This window comes from Lepidochelys kempii, chromosome 1 (genome assembly GCF_965140265.1).
Source record: "Lepidochelys kempii isolate rLepKem1 chromosome 1, rLepKem1.hap2, whole genome shotgun sequence".
In the NCBI taxonomy this organism is placed as follows: domain Eukaryota; kingdom Metazoa; phylum Chordata; order Testudines; family Cheloniidae; genus Lepidochelys; species Lepidochelys kempii.
The window spans coordinates 132716922-132741921 of NC_133256.1; the positions used below are offsets into that span (position 1 = coordinate 132716922).

General features: G+C 39.4%; 1 protein-coding gene across 4 annotated transcripts in view; it reads right to left on the bottom strand.

The window, feature by feature from the left end:
• ARHGAP6 (Rho GTPase activating protein 6) overlaps window positions 1-25000 on the bottom strand; it is a 500241-nt gene that overhangs the window by 105456 nt on the left and 369785 nt on the right. For all 4 annotated transcript variants that reach the window (XM_073354775.1, XM_073354791.1, XM_073354779.1 and 1 more), the window contains one exon: window positions 798-957. In XM_073354775.1, coding sequence (XP_073210876.1) covers window positions 798-957 — 160 coding nt within the window. The remainder of the gene's footprint in view (window positions 1-797; window positions 958-25000) is intronic.

Here is a 25000-nt window from a genome sequence, read left to right on the forward strand (position 1 = left end):
CTTCCACTCTACTCTGTGCTGATTAGGCCTCAACTGGAGTATTATGTTCAGTTCTGGGTGCCATATTTCAGGAAAGACGTGGACAAATTGGAGAAAGTCCAGAGAAGACCAACAAAAATTATTAAAGATCTAGAAAACATGACCTATAAAGGAAGATTGAAAAAAATGGGTTTGTTTAGTCAGGAAAAGAGAAGACTGAGAGGGGACATAACAGTTTTCAAGTATATAAAAGGTTGTTACAAGGACGAGGGATAAAAATTGTTCTTCTTAACCTCTGAGGATAGTACAAGAAGCAATGGGCATGAAATGCAGCAAGGGAGGTTTAGGTTGGACATTAGGAAAAACTTCCTGTCAGGGCAGTAAAGCACTGGAATAAATTGCCTAAGGAGATTGTGGAATCTCCATCGTTGGAGATTTTTAAGAGCAGGTTACACAAACACTTGTCAGGGATGGTCAGACTCTAGATGGTCTAGTCCTGCCATGAGTGCACGGGACTGGACTCGATGACCCCTCAAGGTCCCTTCCAGTCCTATAATTCTGAAAACCAGGATCTTTTTAGGTCTCTCAGTTGGATATCCATAAACTGAGGCACTCAAAATCACTAGTTACTTTGAAAATCTTGATAATTTACAACAAGGTTATGATGATCAAGGAAAAACGTAATATATGATCATGCCAAGCAGTGACCAACATACTATATTTTTCTTCCCATGTTACTGTGACATGTAGTTTGTGGTTTACCAAACAGACGTTTAAACTTTCACCATTCTAAATAGTAATGATTGATGGAGCCTTACCTTTGGGAATAGTAATCTGACAACCTAGGTCACAGTCCTGCTGCAACTGATAAAAGGCCACTTCCTGTAGTCGGGCACGCTCCAACTCTGAAAGGCTTTGAACGGGAACTGACTTCAGCCGAACACTGCGCCCTGACATGCTGTTCCACGTGAAGTCACCCTACAGGAAATCAAGTGGAAAAACATGAAGCATCATATGCACAGTTTAAACAAACATACCCTTCTCTTTCATTGGTAAGCAAAACAACACAGGTCCCTTTCCTTAAAAATTCTCTTCTTGGACAGTCCTGATCTTTGAAATGTCATCTTTGTTTTCACAGAATCAATTAATCTATGCAAAAAACTAGGGCTGTAAAGCAATTAAAAAAATTAATCATGATTAATCGCACTGTTAAACAATAACAGAATACCATTTATTTAAATATTTTTGGATGTTTTCTATGTTTTCAAATATATTGATTTAAACTACAATACAGAATACAAAGTGTACAGTGGTCACTTTACAGTTATTTTTTTTACAAGTATTTGCACTGTAAAAAAACAAAAAAAATAGTATTTTTCAATTCACCTAATACAAGTACTGTAGTGCAATCTCTTTATCATGAAAGTTGAACTTACAAATGTAGAATTATGCACCAAAAAAACTGCATTTCAAAAATAAAACCATGTAAAATTTAGAGCCTGCAAGTCCACTCATTCCTACTTCTTGTTCAGCCAGTCGCTCAGACAAACAACGTTGTTTACATTTGCAGAGATAATGCTGCCCACTTGTTGTTTACCGTGTCCCCTGAAAGTGAGAACAGGCGTTCTCATGGCACTGTTGTAGCGGCGTGGCAAGGTATTTAAGTGCTAGATGCACTAAAGATTCATATGTCCCTTCATGCTTCAACCACCTTCCAGGGAACATGCTTCTCACTTGCTGGTGACATTGTAAATTAGAAGAGGGCAGCATTATCTCCAGTAAATTGAAACAAACTTGTTTGTCTTAGCGATTGGCTGAACAAGAAGTAGGACTGGATGGACTTGTAGGCTCTGAAGTTTTACATGTTTTGTTTTTGAGTGCAGTTATGTAACAAAAAAAAAATCTACATTTGTAAGCTACACTTTCACGATAAAGAGATTGCACTACAGTACTTGCATGAGGTGAATTGAAAAATACTGTTTTTTTTATCTTTTTACAGTGCAAATATTTATAATAAAAAATAATATACACTTTGATTTCAATTACAACACAAAATACAATATATATGAAAATTTAGAAAATCATCCAAAATATTTAATAAATTTAAATTGGTATTTTAACAGTGTGATTAAAACTGCAATTAATCGTGATTAATTTTTAAGTTAATTGTGTGAGTTAACTGCAATTAATCAACAGCCCTATAAAAAACCCAAAACAAAACAAAAACCCACCGCATCATTTCTACCCTGAAAAATTTACCTATTATTGTTGCAAAAACATTAGGATTCCTAAAGAACCAGAGGTGTAGGAGGGGGGAAGGCTGATCTTCCCAAGTTTTGTTTCTTTGTGCATTTGACAGCATTTTTTGTATACTCAGTTTCACACCATTTTTCCTGTATAATCAATTTAACATACAGAGATTTTACTGGACTCTTTACAGTACACAGTTTATTTTCCATAAGTGCTGATCCCTTTATGTGGGTCTGAAGAGCCACCTCAACAAAACCCCACCTCTTCCCTATGTATCCCCTCTCCTCCTCATGTATGTCATGCCTAGATTTATCCTAATTGAATGACAAGTTCCTAAACATTTGTCTAAACAGTCCTAATCAACATGTGTTAAAATAAATATAATATACAACATGAGATGCTATATATTCAATAAATAACCACTGAGTTAGGAAATCTAATCAACAGATTTAGCTATTCAGTCTCCCAGCTTTGGAGAGGAATACAAAATCTTACTCTGTAGGTCAATATTTCATTCTGATGAGGTAAGTAATTTTTTCTGTCAATTAGTAATAGTGAAATATACATATTTGCTTCAGGGTTAGCCATGAAATTCAAACTAACATTTCACAATGGAAGCAAAGTCTAAGTGGACATTTTTGTGGCATTGGGACAGAAAGAATTCCTTTGGTTCTTGAACAAATTCTGACCAAATTAAAAATAATGGTCCAGTTGCTTGAGCTGACACTAGATAATCACAATGGTAATTTCTGGTTTTATAGTCTCTAAATCTTAGCAGGCATAATTTGAAGTACATCAAATTGGAGACAAAGGAGCTACACCAGCTGACATGTAAAACAAAAGATACTACGCAACCATATCTTGTCACAATACGCTGAAAATAGATCTGTCATTACACAATTTTATTGTCATCATAAGATATTTTGCCCATTTTTAACATGAACGTAAGCATCACCATCCTTTCTTCTCCTTCATTTGTTAATGAGTCACCTAGGATTCATCCACTTGGCTGTCCTTAAAAGTGAGATTCAAGGCCAAAGAGTAAGACTTTCCAGGTCGTGTGTTAGGTCATTGCTTAAGAGAGGGACTCTCATCTTTGGTCCTTGGCGACACCCAATAGTCCAGGTTTTTAATCCATGACTCATGCCTGAGGTCCCGGACGTATTGTGGTCTCTAGCAGTGCCTGAGTAAAAATAGTTTAAATCTTTATATATTTACTCAAAGTGAGTGAGATAAGCTTAGGAATGTGTGTGAGAGTGAGATAGCATGCTAATGAGTGAGACTTGACATGTAAAAGACCTAAAGGATCCTCAGTGAATTCAGTAGACATTGGATCAAGTCCCTTATGTAAAATATACAGTAAAGTATACAGTATATGTTCTGCACTGTGTTAGTGAGATACACATATATATTACATACAGAAAACTACATGAAAAGAACATTACGATTGCAGAGTCAAGCACCCAGAAGTTAGGAAATGCCAGAATTAAAGTAGCTCGTGCAACCATATATCATCCCCCTTGTCTGTACGCATTATGAGACTTTTTTTTCATCACAAACTCTCATTTCCTTAGGAGCCCTGACTCATTCAGTGCACAAGATAGACAGTACTCACTGAATGAGCAGCTGTTCATTATTTGATTTTCTCCCCTTTGTTCAAAGTGAGGTCCAATGCCTTATTTACTGCACACTGCAAACTCTGTTTTGAAGACAGAATCATTTATTTCCTCACCAGCTTGTCTAGAATGCTCAAAACTATAGCTTTTGAGTTGTTCACAACATTAATTAATGTATCTCCATAACATCCCTGTGAGGTGATGGAATACTATTACTCGCATTTTACAGATGGGCATCTTAGACAGAGATTAAAGTGAAGTTATAAGCAACTAAAAATAGGGCCTTATAATAGGAAGTGTTGAGCAACTTCAATAACAGACGGTGCTACCAAACACCACCTATTACACACATACACACAGCATGCTGGTACTTATAAAGTTTATCTGCTTTGCATTAAATGTGCATGCATGGTGCATAAAAATTACATAATATGTCACAGCTTATCAAAAAGCACTTCTTTACAATAATCTTTTATAATGGAAAGTGTTAGGCAACCTGGATACAGGGGAAACCACAAGCTCAACCATATGCTAAATACACACCTTGTAATATATTCACATAAATTACACTGCACGTATACAGATTATATATCATAGAATTATGGAAATGTAGAGCTGGAAGAGACCTTAACAAGTCATCAAGTCTGACCCCCTGCGCTGAGGCAGAACCAAGTACACCTAGACCACAGCTGTCAGGATGGAGATTCAACAATCTCCCTTGGAAGCATATTCCAAAGCATAAATACGCTTAAGATTTTACTAATATCTAACATAAATCTCCCTTCTGCAGATTATGTCTATTGCTTCTTGTCCTTAACTTCAGTGAACATGGAGAACAACTGATCACTGTCTTCTTTATAACAGCTCTTAATATATACGAAGACTTATGAGGTCCCCCTCGTTCTTCGTTTCTCAAGTCTAAACAGTTTTTTATCCTTTCCTCTTAGGTCAGGTCTTCTAAACATTTTATCATTTTTGTTTCTTTCCACTGGACCTCTCCAATTTGTGTGTTTAGTGTGGTGCCCAGATTTGGACACAGTACTCCAGCTGAGGCGTCACCAGTGCCAACCAAGAGCAGGACAATTACCTCCATATCTTATATACATCACTCTTGCTAATACAGCCCAAAATGAGATTACATTTTTTTGCAACTTCATCGTATTGACTCACGTTCAATTTGTGATTCAGCAGTATTAGCACCTAGCCAGTTAATCCCCATTTTGTAGTTGTGCCTTTGTTTTCTCCTTCTTAAGTGAAGTACTTTCCACCTGTTTTTACTGAATTTAATCTTATTGAATTCAGACCAATTCTCCAATTTGTCAAGGTTGTTTTGAATTCTAATCCTGGTCTCCAAAGTGCTTGCAACCCCTCTCAGATAGGTGTCATCCACAAATTTTATAACCATACTCTCCACTCCATTATCCAAGTCGTTAATGAAAGTATTGACTAGTACCAGGCCCAGGACTGACCCTTGCAGGACAGCACTAGATACGTCTTCTCAGTTTGACAGCGAGCCATTAATAACTGCTCTGATTATGATTTTTCTACCAGTTATGCACCCATCTTATACTAATTTCATTTAGACTACATTTCCCTATTTTGCTTAGAGAATGTCATGTGGGATTGTGTCAAAATCTTTACTAAATCAAGATAGATAATTTTTTACTGCTTCTTGCACTAATGTATGCTAGAGGTTCACACACTGCTGAACAGGAGATGCAGATTGCTGCATGAAAGGGACTCCTCGGTACTATGTGAGCTGCTTGAACACACTAGTGCGACCCGGGACAGCTGCCAGTGAGCTTGGTGCCCACCCCAGTTGGTAGGGCTGGAGGTCGTACAGATACGCCAGAGGAGCTGCCTGAGCTGGGCGCTGGCTCTTGTAAGCAGTGGCCTGACATGCCATTGCTTTCGCCAGTGCAGTTCCTGGTAGATCCCTGCAACTCCACAGATATCCGCTTTATATCCATAGATATTCGCATCCACAAGTATACATTTTGTATCCATGCAGGGCTCTACTAATAATAATGAGAAGTATTGACCACTGTCTTCTCAGACTTCCTACAAGTCTATCAAATGTAATGGTCTCCTAGGACCAACTTTTGCCTCTGCAGAGACAGATCTTGGCAGGGGAACAAGAGCAGGTCTGCTGTGCAAGGAGGGGAATAAGATTCTTGGGATTCACACTGTGCAAGGCACAGCTCTGGAAGCACCTCCTGTGCTGCAGACAAGGGCCATGGAGGGGAGAGGCAATGGACAGACCGGACTGCACATATCGACCTATTTTACTCCCATCCATATGGGGAGGGCACACTTGAAGTGATCCAAGGTCTACTCTACCAGTTGGGTGAAGTGCCTCCTTGGAGAGGCACCACAGCCAGCTACGGTGGACAATACCTCTCCCCTTACCCTGAGCATCTTCCAAGCACTTAGCTCAGTTACTCGCTGTTGAATATGTATACCTTACACACATATATGCATGCACACATGCACACTTTACTTAATTTGTTATAAAGTGTTTGTCTACATGGAGATGTTAGTGCACAGTAAGCTACAGTGTGAATTTAAAGCACACTAGCTACTCCATACTAATGCCCCAAGTGAACACTCTTCTAAACACTGACAGTGCCCTCAGATGATTTTGCTTAGCACATTTCCAAGGTGCATTAAGCTGATACATACAATGGGCACTCTTAGGGTATGTCTACAGAGTTCCAGAGTTTTTGCGGTGTAAGTTTCACCGGTGGTAGGGAACCAGTGAAAGTAAAGTGTTGGTTTTGTACTCATTTAATTCCTCAGGCGTCAGAGAGCGTTTACATTAGCAGCACTTACCTCGCGGATGAAAGCAGCGCTCTAGCTGCTCTATCCCACATGCAGCTCTCTCCATTTTGACTATGGGTCTTATGGGAAGGGGCGAGGGGTGATCGCGGATCATCCTGGGTCCCTGCACAGCCTCCTCTCCCCAAATGCTGATCAGCTCCACTAGGTCAGCAATGCTCCAAGCAGGGGATCGTTTGCTCCAAGAAGCAGCCACTCTCACCTTGTCAGATAAGTGAGCACTTGCCAAGAAAACAGGAAGGGGAGTTTCAAAGTTCCCGGGGCTTTACAGCGGGAGGGGTGGAAGTCTGTTTACCCAGCGTCAGAGCAGCAGAGCTGCTGGCCAGAGTGGTCACCTAGGCATTGTGGGATATCCTCAGGAGGCTAAAAGCTCTATAAACAGGAAGAATGTCTTTACTTGCACATCACCGCAAAAGCATCACCAGTAAGAGCTGTACGCCTCTCGTGGAGGTGGTTTTCTTTTTGTGGGGAAACTTCTCAGTTTCACTGCAAAATGTCATTGGCAAGTGTAGACACTCCCATGATTTTTGCGCAAAAAAGGGACTTTTTCTGCTTTAAATGGCAAGTGTAGACATGCCCTTAGGAGTTATGTGAAGTAGCTAGTGCACACTAGGTACTGAGGACTTTTTCCTTGCATAGACAAGCCCAATTGTAGTATTGCCCAAAGTGTGCTAGACATTTTCTAAATACAGAAGAGGACAAGCTTAAAAGGCAAAGGATACAACATAGAAGGAAGTGATCAGGGTGATGATAGGACATATCTTGTTAGTTGCAAAGTTTTTCTGTTGATTTTTTTAAATCTTAAGCACACTGAAACCCCATCTCAAAATCCTCCACCCATTAATCAGCTCCATCTCCCACATCTCCTACCAGTCCCCAGCTTCAATTATATTTTCCATTTTGGCCCTTCAACCAACATTCAACCCATTTTCTCCTCATAAATGAGAAATTTGTCAGATAAATCAATAAAAAAACCAGAGTAGATGGCTTACTTAGCATAAGGAAGACGTGCCTAACTCCACTTTCTGCTTTTGAAAATCTGCCATCCTTCCCAAGTTCATTGTAAATATTATCCCAACCTTGAGCATAGCCTTTTAATAGGAAACCAGTTTCCATTTTGCAAAGATGTTTTGAACAAATTTCTATTATGGGTAAAATTTCTGAAAGCACTTAACTGAAAAATCAATGGGACTTAGGAGACTGAGTGCCTACATTACTACTGAAAATTTTATCCTATATCTTTTAACCTCTCCTCCACAACCCCGGCCCTGTCCCCACAAGTCAATGTAGGCAATCAATAACCTAAGTCCTGATCCTTAGAGCCCTGTGAGGATGAAAAATTTGTATCTGCAGCAGATCTGCAAACATGGTCCATGGATGTAAAGTGAATATCCACAGATTTGCAGGGCTCTAGATATAAAATTTAGACCCACATCTATCCACGATCCGCAAACCTGGTCTGCGGATAGCTGCATCCGCGGATGCGGATCTCTGCAGATATAAAGTGGATATCTGCAGATTTGCAGGACTCTAGTGATCCTGTTCACTCTCACTGACAAATTCTTCAAGGGATCCAGAATCAGGATTTAGGTTACTAATTACCTACAGCGACGGATTGAGGGTTTAAAACATGTAGCAGGTGCAACCACCAGGAATTTGAGGTGTGCACAGAGTGCAGGATACGGCCTCTAGTCATATTAGAAACTGTAAATAATAATTTTGATATAAGATTGGAATGATGATTTTATACTACAGCAGTATTTGTAATAGGTAATGGCTTTACTCCCTGCCATGTTTATGTTACAGGGTATACAACAAAGACTGTTACTATTAGCTGTACTTTTAATTAGTCATTTGTTCAAGTCCACTTGAGATACTTAAGATCAAAAGCCATTATGCTGGTTTGGTTTTTCTCCTGAACTAGCAATGCTTAGCCAAACGTAGTAGTGTTTAGAAGTGTATTCACTGTAAAATAATTAAATATTTTTTCACATTATAAAAATTATACTGTGGAAAACACGGCACATGCTAGTAGACATAGTGTTACATAGTTTTAACTTTCTTTGCTTAATTACTTCTATAAGCTTAGGAAACTAAGTATACAACTGCCACTTTGTAAACCTTTCACTTACACTGGTAATTTATTTCAAATCCTTCTAAAATTGTTTCCAGGCCTCTCTCAACCGTAGGAACTTTAAATTTTGACAGTTTATATCGCCCCAACTCAGCTTTCACGTTTGAACATCTAATCCCTCTTTTCCTCACTTTCCAGTTGTTGCCATTTGTATGGACCAATAAAAATACGTAAAAACAAGCTATTAATTCCAGTACAACTTTAATCCTACCACATAAAATCAATATAGAGAATACTAGATGTAAAATAGGAAGTGAATGAAGAATTAAGAAAAGGGAGGAGTAAATATCACTAAATGTCCATTATAGCACGAAATGAACATTGAAGGACCAAATCCTCTGTCCCACTAGGTACTCAAAGCTATCTTATTTTTCCTTTTGGGATTCTCCAAGTGTGCAGGAATGACTGGGTGGTGTAAAGGTGGTGTTCTTTTTTTATATCACTCTCTCTTAGCTTCCCCCTGCATAGGGGTCAAGGAGGAATGCTCAGAACTCTGGGTATCCCCTGGGAGCTGTTACAAGCTGGTGCACCTTAGAGCACTGAGGCTGCTCTCAATTGCGCAGGGTGCCAAACTGGCCCCAGCATAGCGGGAGATCAAGGAATGATGGAAACCCTTCTGAATGCTGAGACTGCACTATAATAATAAAATATGGGAAACTAAGGGCTACTACGTAGCCCAGAAACAGACCTGGTAAAAAGTCTGAAAACCAGTACACTAAGCACTGGGACTCTTAATTATTATTCAATACGAAAGTCTGACTTTACTAATGACTTCAACACACAGGGTGAAATCCTGACCCCATCGAAGTCAATAGCAAAAATCCTATAGATTTCAATGGAGCCAGTGTTTCACCCACAAGATTTAACATTGTGTTATAAACATCCTAGTACAGAGTCTCCCATTATGATCAGAGTCTTTGCAATCAATACCGTTCTTAAGACATTATTACATTCTGAAGTTCTGTGTTGTTATTGATTTATCTCACCCTATAGAGCTACATAAATACTTTACCTAAACACAATACACAGACTAATATTCTGTACATTCAGCTAGGGAAATCTATTAGATTTGGCAAAAGATCACACTTTAGAAACTATTATTTTAGTTGTCAATAGTTTTCAAACAGTAATTAGTTTGAATGTGACAATTTTAAAACACACACACACACACACACAGAGTTATCTTCCTCTCTTGCTAAATGCTCTGAACTGCCAACTGGAATCAGATGAACACAGGATACACGTTGCTAAGTTCTGCATAGCAAGACAACATGTGTAGAATACTGGAATGCTGACATCACCCACAGAGGAGAATGAATTCACACCCACACCAGAAATATATCACTAAGTAAGACGATATGATCCAGCCCCAGGGAAGATAAATATCATAGTTGTTGGCTTTCAGTCATCAGGAAAAAAAGTGTCCTACTAACATTAGTATAAGGATAAAGAAGGGATTTGGGAGCATACCCAGAGGTTAGTATTAGTAGCCCAGTGGGGAAAGTGATTTGCCACTACCTTTGTCAATGATTTCCTGAAGTCATCAGACTGCCCCAAATTGTTTCTTCAAGTTTATAAGTAAGAGCATTTTTTATCACAGAGGGCAATTATGGGCTAAATGCATAAGGGAGAAGTCTTCTGATATGGTCCTTCCATTTCCAGACAAAACTGTTTATCATGTAAAATAGATTCAACCTGTATCTACTACTTAGCATAGAGATCATTCAAGGCTTCTGAAGACCCCATCTGAACTGTCCAAATATTTGTGACCCTCTTCTTAGAGCTAATATTTGTTTGTAATAATAAATTTCAAAACAATGAGTCAAATTCAATGAAGCTGGCTCAGCCAAGAAAGCCCATTGCAGTAGATGGAAGAATTCATCTGTCCGTAGGACAGCCCCCTGTTATGAATGGTTATTCATCATTATTATCTGAGTCGCTCTTGTAACAACGGAATTGATGTTTTCAATACATCAAAGCTGATACATTATCTGATGTCAATTTTCTTATGCTTGAATCTGGTCCTATACAACTAAAGCACATGCTTTACTTTCAGAACGAGAGAGAGTGGTCACCATTATGAAAGTCAGTATTTACCTATCATCTCCAAACAGGGGTATCTGAGATACCATTGTTATGTCTTTATCTTTAAAACAGGAAAACAGCTGTAGTGTCTTAGGGCTAGTCTATATTACCATGGCACTCAGGGGTATGAAACCCCCCCCCCCCAAGTGATGTAATTACATCGACAGAAGCACCAGTGTAGACAGCACTGTATCAGCGGGAGAGTTTCTCCCGCTGACATAGCTACTGCTGCTCATGGAGGTGGTTGAGTTCTCTCCCATTGGCACAGAGCAGCTACATAAGCAATCTTACAGCAATACAGCTGCACGCTGTACGCTCACTAGTTTAGACATGGCCTTAGATCCCCTCTGTTTAGAAGGTGTTGGCAAATGTTGAATTTTTAATGGCACTCTTTTGTCTACATATAATTGGGTAATAGTTCTTTATTAAATGCAAAAGTGGTGATGTTTCCATTTTAAAATGTTAGTAATGTGAACTCTTCAACCTCTGTGGGTCCTGGCTCACCATAAGAACAGCCCTACTGGGTCCATCTAGCTCAGTATCTTGTCTTCCAACAGTGGCCAGTGCCAGGTGCCCCAAATTACTTGTTCTGTTCATTCCATTCATCATCCAAAGGGAATGAACAGAACAAGTAATCATCAAGTGATCCATCCCCTGTGGCTCATTCCCAGGTTCTGGCAAACAGAGGCTAGGGACACCATTCCATGTCGTCCTGGCTAATAGCCATTGATGGACCTATCCTCCATGAATTTATCCAGTACTTTTTGAACCCTGTTATGGTCTTGGCCTTCACAACATCCTCTGGCAATGAGTTCCACAGGTTGACTGTGCATTGTGTGAAGAAATACTTCCTTTTATTTGTTTTAAACCTGCTGCCTTTTAATTTCATTTGGTGACCCCTAGTTCTTGTGTTATGAGAAGTAGTAGACAACACTTCCTTATCTACTTTCTCTACACCAGTCATGATTTTATAGACCTCAATCATATCTCCCCTTAGCCATCTCTCTTCCAAGTTGAAAAGTCCCAGTCTTATTAATCTCTCCTCATACTGAAGCTGTTCCATACCCCTAATAATTTTTGTTGCCCTTTTCTGAATCTTTTCCAATTCCAATATATCTTTTTCAAGATGGGGCGACCATGTCTGCACATAGTATTCAAGAAGTGGGAGTACCATGGATTTATACAGAGGCAATATATTGATATTTTCTGTCCTATTATCTATCCCTTTCTTAATTATTCCCAGCATTCTGTTCACTTTTTTGACTGCCACTGCACATTGAGTGGATGTTTTCAGAGAACTATCCACAATGACTCCAAGATCTCTTTCTTGGAGCAAGAAAGGTGAAGTATGATCTCCAATACTATTATATTCAGTGGGAAAGAATTGGCAACCCATACAAACAGGACCTAGCTAACCTGCTTTTATCATGGGTGTGCACAATATTGCCAAAATCAAGTTTTAAAAGTAATGAGATTTTAAAATTAGTACATTTCGAGTTCTTTATTTACTTTTAGGCTTTTGAGCCTAAGGGTTCTTGTTTTCAAACTTTTATCTGCAATCACCTGGATTAGAAACTTAATTTAAAAAAAAAAATGAAAGCTGAGATTCTCATGTAATCTCATGACTCCAACTGTTTGGCCTTTATAAGAAAAAGATCAAATATCACAAGACTCACAATAAGATTGGATGAGTTAGCAATGTGTGTGTACTTATATACAGGGATATCTGTGCACTGTTCATGCATCTCTATTTAGCAGAATAAATTTATAAATGAAAACAATCCGCATTTGCCAGTTTAATCCCTGCAACTGAGTTATAGCATTAAAAATTATTATATCTACACTATTCACGTCCACTTTTTCTCTTACCTGATCCATTACAATAAAATGTTGGATCACTCAACTTTTTAGCAGCCTTTGAAGCCTGTAATTCAATGTAAACCACTCTTTGTAGTGTATCAGTGACAGCTCCCCTGATTCAAAACAATACTTTATGTAAAATCTGCCATTGCCTAAAGAAAAGACCTTTGGACTTAAAATAAAAATTAATTTGTTGGTCAAATGAAAAAGCTATAGTACTAATCTATATGTTATGGTTGGCTGGAAAACAACAATTCTGTTTCATGGGGGGTGGAAAAAAACGAATTCCAAAATTTGTTTTTCTTCTAAGGCACAACAAAAATGAGACCTTCTGAAATTTTTCGCAAAAAAGCACAAGTGCAAGAGACCCACCCCAAGAGCTCGGTAGTTCAGGCACTTGTCTGGGATGTGGGGAACCCTGGTTCCTGCTATGATTCAGGAAGAATAGAGACTTGAACCTCCCACCTCTCAGGTGAGTGCCCTAGCAACCAGTCTATTCTGGTGTCTCTTGCATTCTCATCTGCAACCTGAGACGCCTTCCTGACAGCATGTTTGGCTGAAACCCGCAAGTTTCACAAAACACATTGGTTTCAACAAAAGAGCATTTTTGGATGGGAAAAAGTTTCATCAGTTTACTATACCCCAACATTACAGGTTATCCATTCCATTGAGGCTGGATTTCTGCAATGCCCTGTAAATGTGGCCATTTTTCAGGATAACTGGAAACTTCAGCTTGCACAGCACATGGCTACTCACTTACACTACTTCTCACAAGGAGCATATTATATCAGTTGCTCCGCAGTTGACTAGTTTCCAGTTTTGTTTCCAGCTGCAACTGAACTCCGCAATTCCTCTCTGAAAGATTTTAAGTTTTGCTGACCTTCAGCCCTGTTGCAATCAGGCTTTTCTCTGAATTGTGGGAGTGGGGGTGCTGAATTTTGTGGGAGGTTTTTATGGTAAGGGGAGTTTTCTTTGAGTCATTTGAGTTTGTGTTGTTATTCACTCATGTTGCCATTATTTTACAACAGATGTACAGCACAGACACCTAGAACTGGTAACAGGCATACTTCATATATTGAAAAATAAATAAATACCTCTTATGAAGAATTTTTCAACTCATGTGCTACATAACTGCTCCACCCATTCATGTTTGTCCTCACACCTATGCTGCTCATGCGTTCTCTCTCTTTCTCACATTCCCCCACCTGCCCTGTCCTGCTCATTGATTTATAAAGTAGGAGGAATTGTAACACTCTGAGTAGTCAGTTGCAACTTTTGACAAGGACCCAATGTATTCCAATATTTGGCACTGTGATATCTTCTGTATTCCAATTCCCAACCACAACAAGCAGCTGCTCTAATAATTCCGCTGCTCAAAAAAACCCTGCACAGTTCACTCTCAGAGCAGAACTTATATTGAAAATCATAACAGTGGCCACTAGCTCAAATGTATGCAATATAGAGTGAAGGCTGATGGGCACTCACAAGTGCTCCCATTTTATCAGTTTGCCCTTGTTTATGCATTGAATTAGCGCTGGCTCCTTTTGGGCTGATTTCTCCTGCATTTGGGGATCATGCAGCACATATGAAAGGTCACCACTTCCATGTTACTTGGTGAAAACATGTTTACAAAATTGTACCTGCTTATTTGCAGTTATGGACATATGATGCTAAAACTAGATTGATGGCTCACTGTACAAATATTTGCTCTGACACCAAAGCCGATATAGTGTTCCTTGATTTTCTTTTCAGTAAATAGGTTATAGTTCCATAAAAACAATATAGAAAAATTAAAAATAAATAAAATTTAAAACATTATACATCAGCAGGAAGTATCAAGAGAGGAATCTTTTATAAATTACCCTCTAATCTCAGGTACCCCAAATTGAGACTGTGTGCCTGCTAACTCGGCTGTAATTTCATTCTTTGCTTTAAGCAGCTCATTTATTTTGGACAGGAAGAGGGAAAACTAGCCCATAAGTTCCCAATGTTATGAAAAACAGAAACAATTGCTAGAGTTACAAGCTCCTCCAGGACTGAGCCAACAGATGAACAGCTCTTACTCTACACTACAAATCATTGCAACTAACTGGAATTTAGAGAGACATGAAGGCAGTTTAGCTAGTCTATAAAACACAAGGCTTACAGGATATAGTGTTTTGCACAACTGAATCTATGCATTAATAATTGTATATTTTGGGGTTACACAGCCTTCACGCACACTTAGAAAAACAATGAACTTACACAGATTTCAAAGCAACTCAACATCTGATTAAGCCATTTAAACAAAATCAACCGAAACATACGCCACGATCATTACATGGATTTTGGTCCTCTCAGGCTAGCTATGAAAACATGCAAGATCATGAAACTATCATTAAAAATAAAAGGTCTTTGAGAGCCTTTAGTTTGTTGAGGGAATACATTTCAGAGCCTGCTAAGTGGTGGGCACAAACTAAGTGCCAATTTTTTTCTTACTAAGCAAGAAGTGTTTGTTTTCTTAAAATTTAGCTACAGCAAATAAAAATTAAAATGCAGTTAAGTTAGAGTCATTGCATACACTCCATTACAGTTATCTCTAGCACACTACATATATACAGATTTTGTTTGCTTACCCATTAACTAAATTCTGCTGCCTCTCCGGTGTCTTTTCTAATTTGATCAAACCACACTTGGAACAAGAACTCGATTTAGAATTTTTGTAAAAAATAATGCAGTTTTCCTGAAACTATGTATCAAGTGTCTGAGAAATAGTCCAGCTGGAGCAACTATGACTCCCACAATACCTTTTGTTCCAGAGACTTCTACTATCATTAATCTTAAGAAACCAAAAATAAATTAAAATAAAATAAAATAAAACAACCTTTTTATTTGACTGCTTCAAAGTAAGCTCAGTAAGTTCAGGGAGTTATGTCATGAAGTGAGCGTGTGTGTGAGAGCGAGTGACACAGGGAGAGAAGCAGACAAATTGCAACTGGATTCCCTGCTTCTTATTTCAATGGGATTGTTTTGAAGAAGTACAAGGAGTGGTTAAGAAGGGGCATGTCTCCCTCCTCTCTTCCCCCATTAAAAAAAAAAAAAAAACCTTCTTCCTCAGGGCTGTACAAACTCATAACTGGACTGTAACTGTGCAAGCTTTCCTTATTAGGAATAGATCAAAGAATGTTGGACGCATCTGGTAAAATCACTTTGAGCATGTTAAGATGCATTTGATGTTTTCTCTGTCCTTCCAAAAAATGTTTTCTAAACCTCCTCTGCCCTAACAAGCAAAACCTCCACTCCAAACATCTTTTAAACAAAAGCAACACTGAGGCTAAGTATTTTATGGTTTGCTAGGGGAAAAATTCCTTGATAAAGATTTTGCTTCCTAAATAAAGTCTGTTGTATTCACAGTCTATGAGTACTATACTGCCATTTATAAAATGCAGCCTAATTAAAAACAAACTCTGAATCACCAGTTATGTTAATTGCAGTTCTATTCCATGTGGTAACTTACCAAATCACCACGATAAATGACATCTTTGTTTCTCAGCTGATATGACTTTACCTCATAAAACTGCTCTCCCAACAAAAGGAAGACAAAGATTCCAGTTCACAGGGATTGACTGTATATCATCATCAAGTTTATTGGTATTGAAATAAAAGTTTATTTGTATGGCTCCTAATCAAATTCAGAGCCCACCCTAGGCAAAGCCACACCGTTAAGACTGTTAATGCACATCAGCAATTTCAGGGAAAAGAGATTAAAATAACACTGAAGGATAAAATGACATTTTAAAATTGGAAACCCAGGATGCTTTAAAGCTAAAGTAAAAATCAACAACATTGGAAAAGATGGAAATATACCCAAATGTGGTTAACTCTTTCCTCCAACACTGCCTTGAGAACACTAGAAAATTTGAAATCACCTTATCCATACAGAAAAAATAGCTTCATATCATCAGTGAACTTGTAAAAATACATCCTTCTTTTTGTTGTAAAAGAACCATGCCTTCTCATGAAGGCAATTTGACAATTCAGACATTGAAAAGGCAGCGCAACAGAGGCAATAATGCCTCACTGTTTGCATAGGGTAAAATTCATCCCTGTGCAGCACCAGGACTATGCACCACTCAAGTCTCACTTCAGTCCTGTGTCGTGAGGCCAAGGCACCAACATCCTTCTCGAGCCCTTTGGGTATTATGCAACCAATGTTAAGCTGTCATTATGCATGCAGTCAGTCATAATTCATATAAAACCTCAGACTGAGAGTATAAATCATTACATTAGAGCTGGCTCAAAATCTTCCAACAGAACGTTTTTCTGTCAGAAAATATCAATTTATTGAAACTGAAATGCTCCGAAAATACCTAGCTGTAGTGCTAGCATCCTTTACACCTTAGTTCTTAACTGGTTGTGCATCTTACGTATTGCTTTTGTTTAAAGGATATCAACATAAAGTTTGACTTAGGATAGGAGAGGAGGCTGCTTGAAAAATAATTAAGGAACTGACTACCTTAGAAGGATGCCTGACCTCTCTGCTCTACTATTAATGCCAGCTTCAATCACCTCATTCTCCACTTCTGCCCCAAGCATCTTCATGCATCCTTCCACGTTCCTCTGTATGTGTGGAACATTTCCCCCCAAACTTATCAATAAAGACCTGTCCTCCTTCAGAAGGCTCAAGCTAGGTCAACATTTTCAAATCTGCCATATGCTTTCCACTATGAACTGCTTTCCAGTAAATTACCTTTCAACTTCACTAAGTATTCTATTGTAACAGCCTACAGAGTCAGTTAGGAGTGCATGGTTTTCACTATGCTGCATACTATGGTAACTAATTCATCCTCAGAAACATTAAAGAGAGAAACAGATCCTTCCCTCCAAGAGCATGATCCAAAGCTCGTTGAAGTTCTTTGACTTCAAGGGCTTTCAGGCAAGCCCCAAAAGCATATGGTCCTACAACTGGGTTTAAAGGAGACTGTACTATATCTATAGCTAAATGAAAGCCTTTGAAACACAGCTGAGCAGTTCTAAGACCATTCAGTAAAGGAGAGTAGTATATGTCTACACAAACTAGCCAAGCAACGACTTAATTCCACTGCAATTAAGGTTGAACACTGACCTTTTTGAAATATGCCCTAAAAGACTGTTTAAACCTCAAACTCAGCCAAAATCATGGAAGTTTCAACTAAACAATTTATCTCATTCCTTCAGATTATTGTAGTCAATGATCAGAGCCCCTGCTTGTAATCATTTAGCTAAGCTATACGTATTTAGTATTTTAAATCTTTCCGAAAAAGCCTTCTCCATCTGATTCATCTTTTCTTGTTAGTCTTTGAATTTTCTCCAATTTCTATAATTCTGTTATTCAAATATCCAGAACTGGGCACAGTATTCCAGCTAAGGTCATATATACTGGAACTATCATCTCTATGGTGCGTATTGTGGTGCCTCTGCATACAGAGCCCAATAATCACACAAGACTTTTATGCAATCAACTTTTCTAAGTTGACTGCAGAAAGATAAAACAGACTTGCAGTGAAGCATTCAATTTAGCAACCCTTACTGAAGTGATTAACTACGAAAGCTATCATCTTCACCTTGAACCTGTAATCCACTTACTGGTAGTTTGAAATACATCTTAACAGCAAAAAAACAAACAAAAAAACCCCCTCCTTCCTAATCACTCATGGGTTCCAATGTATTAATACCTTCTGGCTTAAATAAAGATCCCATCACACTCAATCGCTAACAGTCTACATGTCCAGGCATTTTTTGGAGAATGTCACTATATCTAGATGAGTTTATCATTACATTCCTTGTTTTAGACATCATATAAGGTTCTTCCACTTCAAACTGCGGGTTTTTTTTTGTTTTTTTTTTACAAGTGGCTCCTAGCTTTCTGAAAAGTTTTTTCTTTGGGGTGAAATTTTACCAGCACAGTCTAGCCCTAAAGTTTGAGCAAAATCCAAACAGCCATTTACGAGTTCTGTGAACAAGAAAGAAAATGCACTTTCCCCACTATTTCGATTTGGTTCTTTTGCACTGAGACTCAAAATTATTTACCCTTAAGACTTGAAACTGAATATGTGGTTAGACCTCAGTAAGTACGTAATAACCACTTTAAAATTATTAAACCAGTCTCATTAAAGTTCTAAAAGTTGAAAACTTCATTTTTGTGAATGTGCTCTATATAATTTTTCACTAATTTTGAATTGTGCAAAATTCCAAGAACCAGTCCAGACCCCCACTGTGGTTGCCAACCCTCCAGGATTGGCCTGGAGTCTCCTAGAATCAGCATTGATCTCCTGGTGAGTATTGAAAGAAATCTGGGAGATTTTAATAGGATATTTTAAGAAAATGACATTATGTCATGTTGGGGGGAAAAAATCTCCCAGAATAGCTTCAGTCAGAGTTGGCACCCTAACCCCCTCACCAGAGAAGTGATGGGGGTCATGCAAAGCGTCAACGCGCTCTCCAGTGGCCCCAGGAGAATAAAAGAACAGCTTTAGAGTAGTGCTGGTCTAAACATTTCCATCAAAGTTGTTTTACAATGGGAAACTGGGTTTGCAACTTAAAAAAGACGGTGTGAAAAGTGCCTGCTTTTCATGAAAAAAATTGGTATTTTGTTGAAGAAACAGACAGTTTTTGGTTGAAAACCAAATGTATTTTGATTCAAAATGGCTCTGCCATGCCTCATGGGACTTGAAGTTCAAACACCTGATGCTAGCATACTCCTGAATGAGCCTGGCTCTCTGACCAGACTACTGTTCCCATGATGAACCATGGCCAGGGCTTCCTAGGACGTATCCCCATCCTTGACCAACAGGTGAAAGAATGGTGCATCACTGAAGATGCAGCCTGGCCAGAAAGCTTGGCCCATAAGTAAGACCGGGAGCATAATGAACCCAAACTACAACTCCCATGAGGTATGACAACAAAATTTTGAATAAAAATATTTCTAATTGTGATTTAAAAAGCCACCATTTTCTGACCAGCTCTATTTTAGAGCCACCTAAGTGCTTAGTGAGTAGTGGTGCAGCTGAGGATCTGGCCTAAGGGTGCACAGGAAAACTATGATCACACTAAGTTATACACTAAGTTATACACATTTAGTTCTGATGGAGCCCACAATTATTACATTCAGTCACTCATTCAAAAAAAAAAAAGCATTATTTGTGGGTGAAAATACAAGAGTGAAAGCAACCTGTGCATACAGCAGAAGCAATTTCAAATCCAGTTAAGATAGCTAATCAGTTGAAATGTTTATCAATTACTTGCTTTCAGAATATATACTGACAAATTTATGAAAACTGTTAAGTAGTATATTTACATATCTTTGTCAAAAAGAGAGCTTTTCTTTGAGTGTACCTCAATACACCTCAGTCAACTGATACAAAAAAGATGAATAATGTGTACAATGTTTGATTTAAACAAGTGCTGCAATGTCATCTTGGCATCAGTGAATATGCATATGGTAGGCTGGCTTACTCTACAAGATAAAAGAATAATTTACTGAGTCATATAACTGCATACATTGCATAATAAAGCACTCACTTGTTTGTTTCAAAATCAGCAATTACTGGAAAATACCTACGACCCTAGATTAAATACAGAAAATTGTTTTCAGATTCTAGGACTAAGCTCAAAGTCAGTGGCTCGTCATTTACTTACTAAGATGCTTTAGCCTGGAATTTGCTTTCACTGTCTGCAAGAAGCACCATTATTTTTAACAGATGCCATTGTGCCCCAACCTATTGTACACCCATTTTCACATTGTGGAGATGCATCACTGTATTTTTCATCTGTCCCAGGACACCTCTCAGTAGGAAATACTATGATTTAGTTGATAATGTTTGGTAAAATATTTTAAATTAATAAGTGAATTTGAGAGAAGTCTTTGTCTCTTAAGTAAACCTCTGCTACACTTCAGGTTGCTACCTTTCTAATTGTGCAAAACTGAACACCCTTGCCCCAAGTTCCCACCCCTTCTCTGAGGCTCCGCCCCCCACTCACTCCATCGCTCACTCTCCCCCACCCTCACTCACTTTCACTGGGCTGGGGCAGGGGTATGGGAGGGGGTGCAGGCTCCGGTAAAAAAGTCACAAAAATTAGCAATTGCTTATGTAAGACTCACAGAAAGGCAAAGTTTTGTGCTCTTGTACTCCTTTTGTCACTTCAGCAGTAACTGAGTAACATGTGCTAAAGTGCCTAAAAAATACTTATACACAGTGTTACCAGCTCTCATGATACCTGATTTGTTCCTTAAAGTTTTAGCTTCTGGAGTCATGTGATTATGTGAGACTCACAGCTTTGAATAAAGGATATAACCTTCACGGTTGCTGAGAAAAATCTAGAAAACCCGACCCTGAAAGGCTCAAAAGAAAAGAGAAAAGAAAAAAGGGGGGGAAAAGGCAAATTAACCACACAGCCCAACAAAAAAGCTAATAATTTTTAAAACGAAGATTGATTTTTTAACTTTTGTAGTTGGGAATAGTGAAGACATGAATGACAGTGATACAGGTGCAATATAGCACACTGAAAAGTAATTTAATTTCAAAGTCTAATGGAGACAAAGTTTATGGGGCTGGGGGGACGAAGGAGAGAAATCTGCCCTTGCTAATTAGGGAGAAACATTAATGTATGCATGGGTAACAGTGCTGCAGAAACTGGGGGGGAAATAGAATGGGATAACCGGAGAGTTAAAATTGAATAATCAGTTCTGTAGTCAGTGAGCGTCTGAGGAGGGGAGGTTCCAAAGAGGATGGAGCTAGGCTAGGGGTTCCCAAACTTGGTTCGCAGCTTGTTCAGGGTAAGCCCCTGGAGGGCTGCGAGACACTTTGTTTACCTGAGCGTCCGCATGTACGGCCGCTCACAGCTCCTGGTGGCCGTCATTCGCCGTTCCCGGCTCATGGGAGCTGCGGGAAGCGGCAGGGAGAAGGGGTGGTTGCATGGGGGAGGGATTCCAGGGGGGCAGTCAGGAATGAGGGGAGAGGTTGGATGGGGCGGCAAGGGGCAGTCAGGGGTGGAGGGTCAGGGGACAGAGAGCAAGGGGGGCGGGGTGGATCAGGCAGGGGTCCCGGGGGGCCGTCGGGGGCAAGAAGCAGGAGAGGTCAGATAAGGGGCGGGGGCTGTGCCACGCCTGGCTGTTTGAGGAGGCACAGACTCCCCTAACTGGCCTGCCATACAATTTCGGAAACCCGATGCGGCCCTCAGGCCAAAAAGTGTGCCCATCCCTGCCTTAAAGTCAACACTGCTGAATGAAAGGGTAAACAAATAGGATGGCCATATTCACAAAGCATTCGAAGCAGAAAAATTATAGTCTTTTATATGCTCCGAGCATTGACACCAACATAAACTCAGGGGCAGACTGAAAATCTGTTTTTGCATAAAACAACATGAAAGCTTTCTGATGTTCTCCTCTCTCCCTTCTACAGTTTGCTGTTGCTGGTGTGCCCACTAAGTGCCCTCTGCTCCTATTTAAACTCTCTAATAGCGAACTAACAGCTTTCTTTAATCCAATTATTTTAATCTGTGTGAGGCAGACGCAGCAGCTGCTTTGCTCCTCTTGCCAATTTTATTAATACCCTAATTAAAACATACATTCATCAGCTGAAAGACCCACTGAAACCTCTTTAAGTCTTATTTCCTATGGCTTTATTAAGGAAAGAGCTTAGTAAAAAGAAAAAAACCAACATCCGAGATTTTAAGAATTTGAGAGTGTCTTGGAGCTCAAAATAGGCATGCAAAGACAGGAAGCTGAAGAGGTTTGTTGCCATAGCCTTGTAACAATTAATTTTCTGGAAGAAGAATACAATTTGTCTCCATGTCCTGCTGTGAGGACAGTAGAACTGAACCCCCGGCACAACAACACAGCAAAGTGTGAAAACTTCTGTTAACGCATAATTGCATCAAAAAATATAACAGTTCAGTACAGCCCAATACTTTTCTTAAAATACAAGACTACAAAACGCTATCATTTTGGAGATTATAAGAGCTATATATTTCTCATTTACTAAGGAGATTAATTTAGACACTTAGTTGATATAATATATTTTATTTAAGATAAACCAAGGTAGTAAAGTATTTAAAGTAGTATAATCACAATACTAGTATAATGCTGTCTATAGTTATGTAAAGTCACCACTGCTACATGCCTATAGTGCACCAGGAATGGTTATGCTGGCGTAGACCCCATCTTGCAGCTATTCTGCATACACAGGACCACCATGGATTTCTGTGGGAGTTCCATGCATTGGAAGGCTTGCATCATTTGGCCTTCTGTCTATGTAAAGTATACTCATATTCCTTAGGGTGATTAGTATGCTAACATATGCAAAAAAGATAAACTACATTTCTGGACAGAAATTAAATGCTGCAAAAACATATTGTTGGGCCAAATTCTCTGTTGGTGTAAATTGCCTTAGCTCCATTAGCTTTAATTGGCATAGCTCCATAGTTCCATTAGCTCCTCCTGGGGAGAGCTTGGTGGCCCCGGGCTGGGCAGGGGGGATAGATTGGTGGGCAGGGACACATGACCCCCCCCACCAATTGATGGGGGGGGGTCACGTGACATCCCCTTTAGATCCTCCCCCCCTCCTCCCCAGTATGGGGAGGCACCAGTCATCTATGGCGAGGCGTGCTTGGGGGAGGGGGCAGAATGGGACAGGAAGAGGTAGAGTGGGGGGGAAGAGGTGGGGTGGGACCTTGGGGAAGGGGTGGAGTGAGAGCAGGGCCTGAGATGGAGCAGTATGGAACACCCCCGGGAAATCAGAAAGTCGGTGCCTGTGGCCCTAAGTTTTATTTACTCACATTGTTCAAATCCTGCACTGAATAAAGAATGTTTGTTAAAAAAAAATTCTGTGCTCTTCTCACTATAATATATGACAGGTTTCAGAGTAGCAGCCGTATTAGTCTGTATTCGCAAAAAGAAAAGGAGTACTTGTGGCACCTTAGAGACTAACCAATTTATTTGAGCATAAGCTTTCGTGAGCTACAGCTCACTTCATTGGATGCATAAAGTGGAAAATACAATGAGGAGATTTATATACACACAGACCATGAAAAAATGGTTGTTTATCATACACATTGTAAGGAGAGTGATCACTTAAGATGAGCAGCAGGAGAGTGGGGTGGGGGGAGAGAAAACCTTTTGAAGTGATAATCAAGGTGGGCCATTGCCAGCACATTTCCAGGAGAGAACAAGAACGTCTGAGGAACAGTGGTTTCATGGTCTGTGTATATATAAATCTCCTCACTGTAGCTGAGCTGTAGCTCATGAAAGCTTATGCTGCTATAATATACAAGTGCTTCAAAAAAGTTAATGAATTTTCCTCACAAAATCTCCATGAGGCTAGAAAGTTTTATTTTTTCCATTTAAGAGAACCATGGCAGGGAGTAAGTAAGGTAAAGATTTGCAAGTGTCCAATAATTCTGAGCTTCTCAATTACTGGCTGACCAAATTGAGACATGGAGGGCTTGATTTTTTTAGAGCAGCTGAGCACCTACATTTCCCTATGGAACTCTGAACTTCTGAGGTGTCTCAAGCTGGGCACCAACAACATGAGAAAAATGCAATTAGCGGCCACCTCCAAACATTTCAGTTTAAATTCATTGCACAACATTAAACAGGAACTCTGTGACAGAGCCAGAAACATAACCCATTTCTCCAGGATTCCAACCCAGTTCTTTAAACAACATCCTCATTCTTTTTTGTTATTGTTGTTTGGTTGTTTTAAACAGACTCACACCTTTGTGCCTCATTCACACTTTTCAATTTGTGAAGCAAATGCGGCAGAGATCCAACCAGTGCATTCAATGCCACAACTCTGTCTCATTCAGAGTCCATCCAGGAGATGGAGAAATAGCCCTGAACTCCCCCCCGCCCAGGAATTTACTTGCTTAGTGCATCGCCTGGTGTAATTCCCTTAAATCTAATTGTCATCCATAGAAGTCAGCTTTAGTGGAGTCATGGACTCTATCCCTGAGAAGAAGGAAATTACAGACTGCATTCTTCAACTACTGCAGGATTATTCTCCCGTAACCACTGTGTGAAGACTCTACAGCTTCACATCCTAACAGGCTCATAATTTCCAGAAGTGAGCAACTTTACAGGCTCATTTGGGCTGGATAAGCCTCTTAAATGATAAAGCAATATGCTAGGCTGTGTGTGTTTATCTCAATTTTTAATTATGCTAATACTTCTTCTCAACCTTGGTCTATTTTGGTGCCAACCTCTGTGAAAGTAGTTCACAGC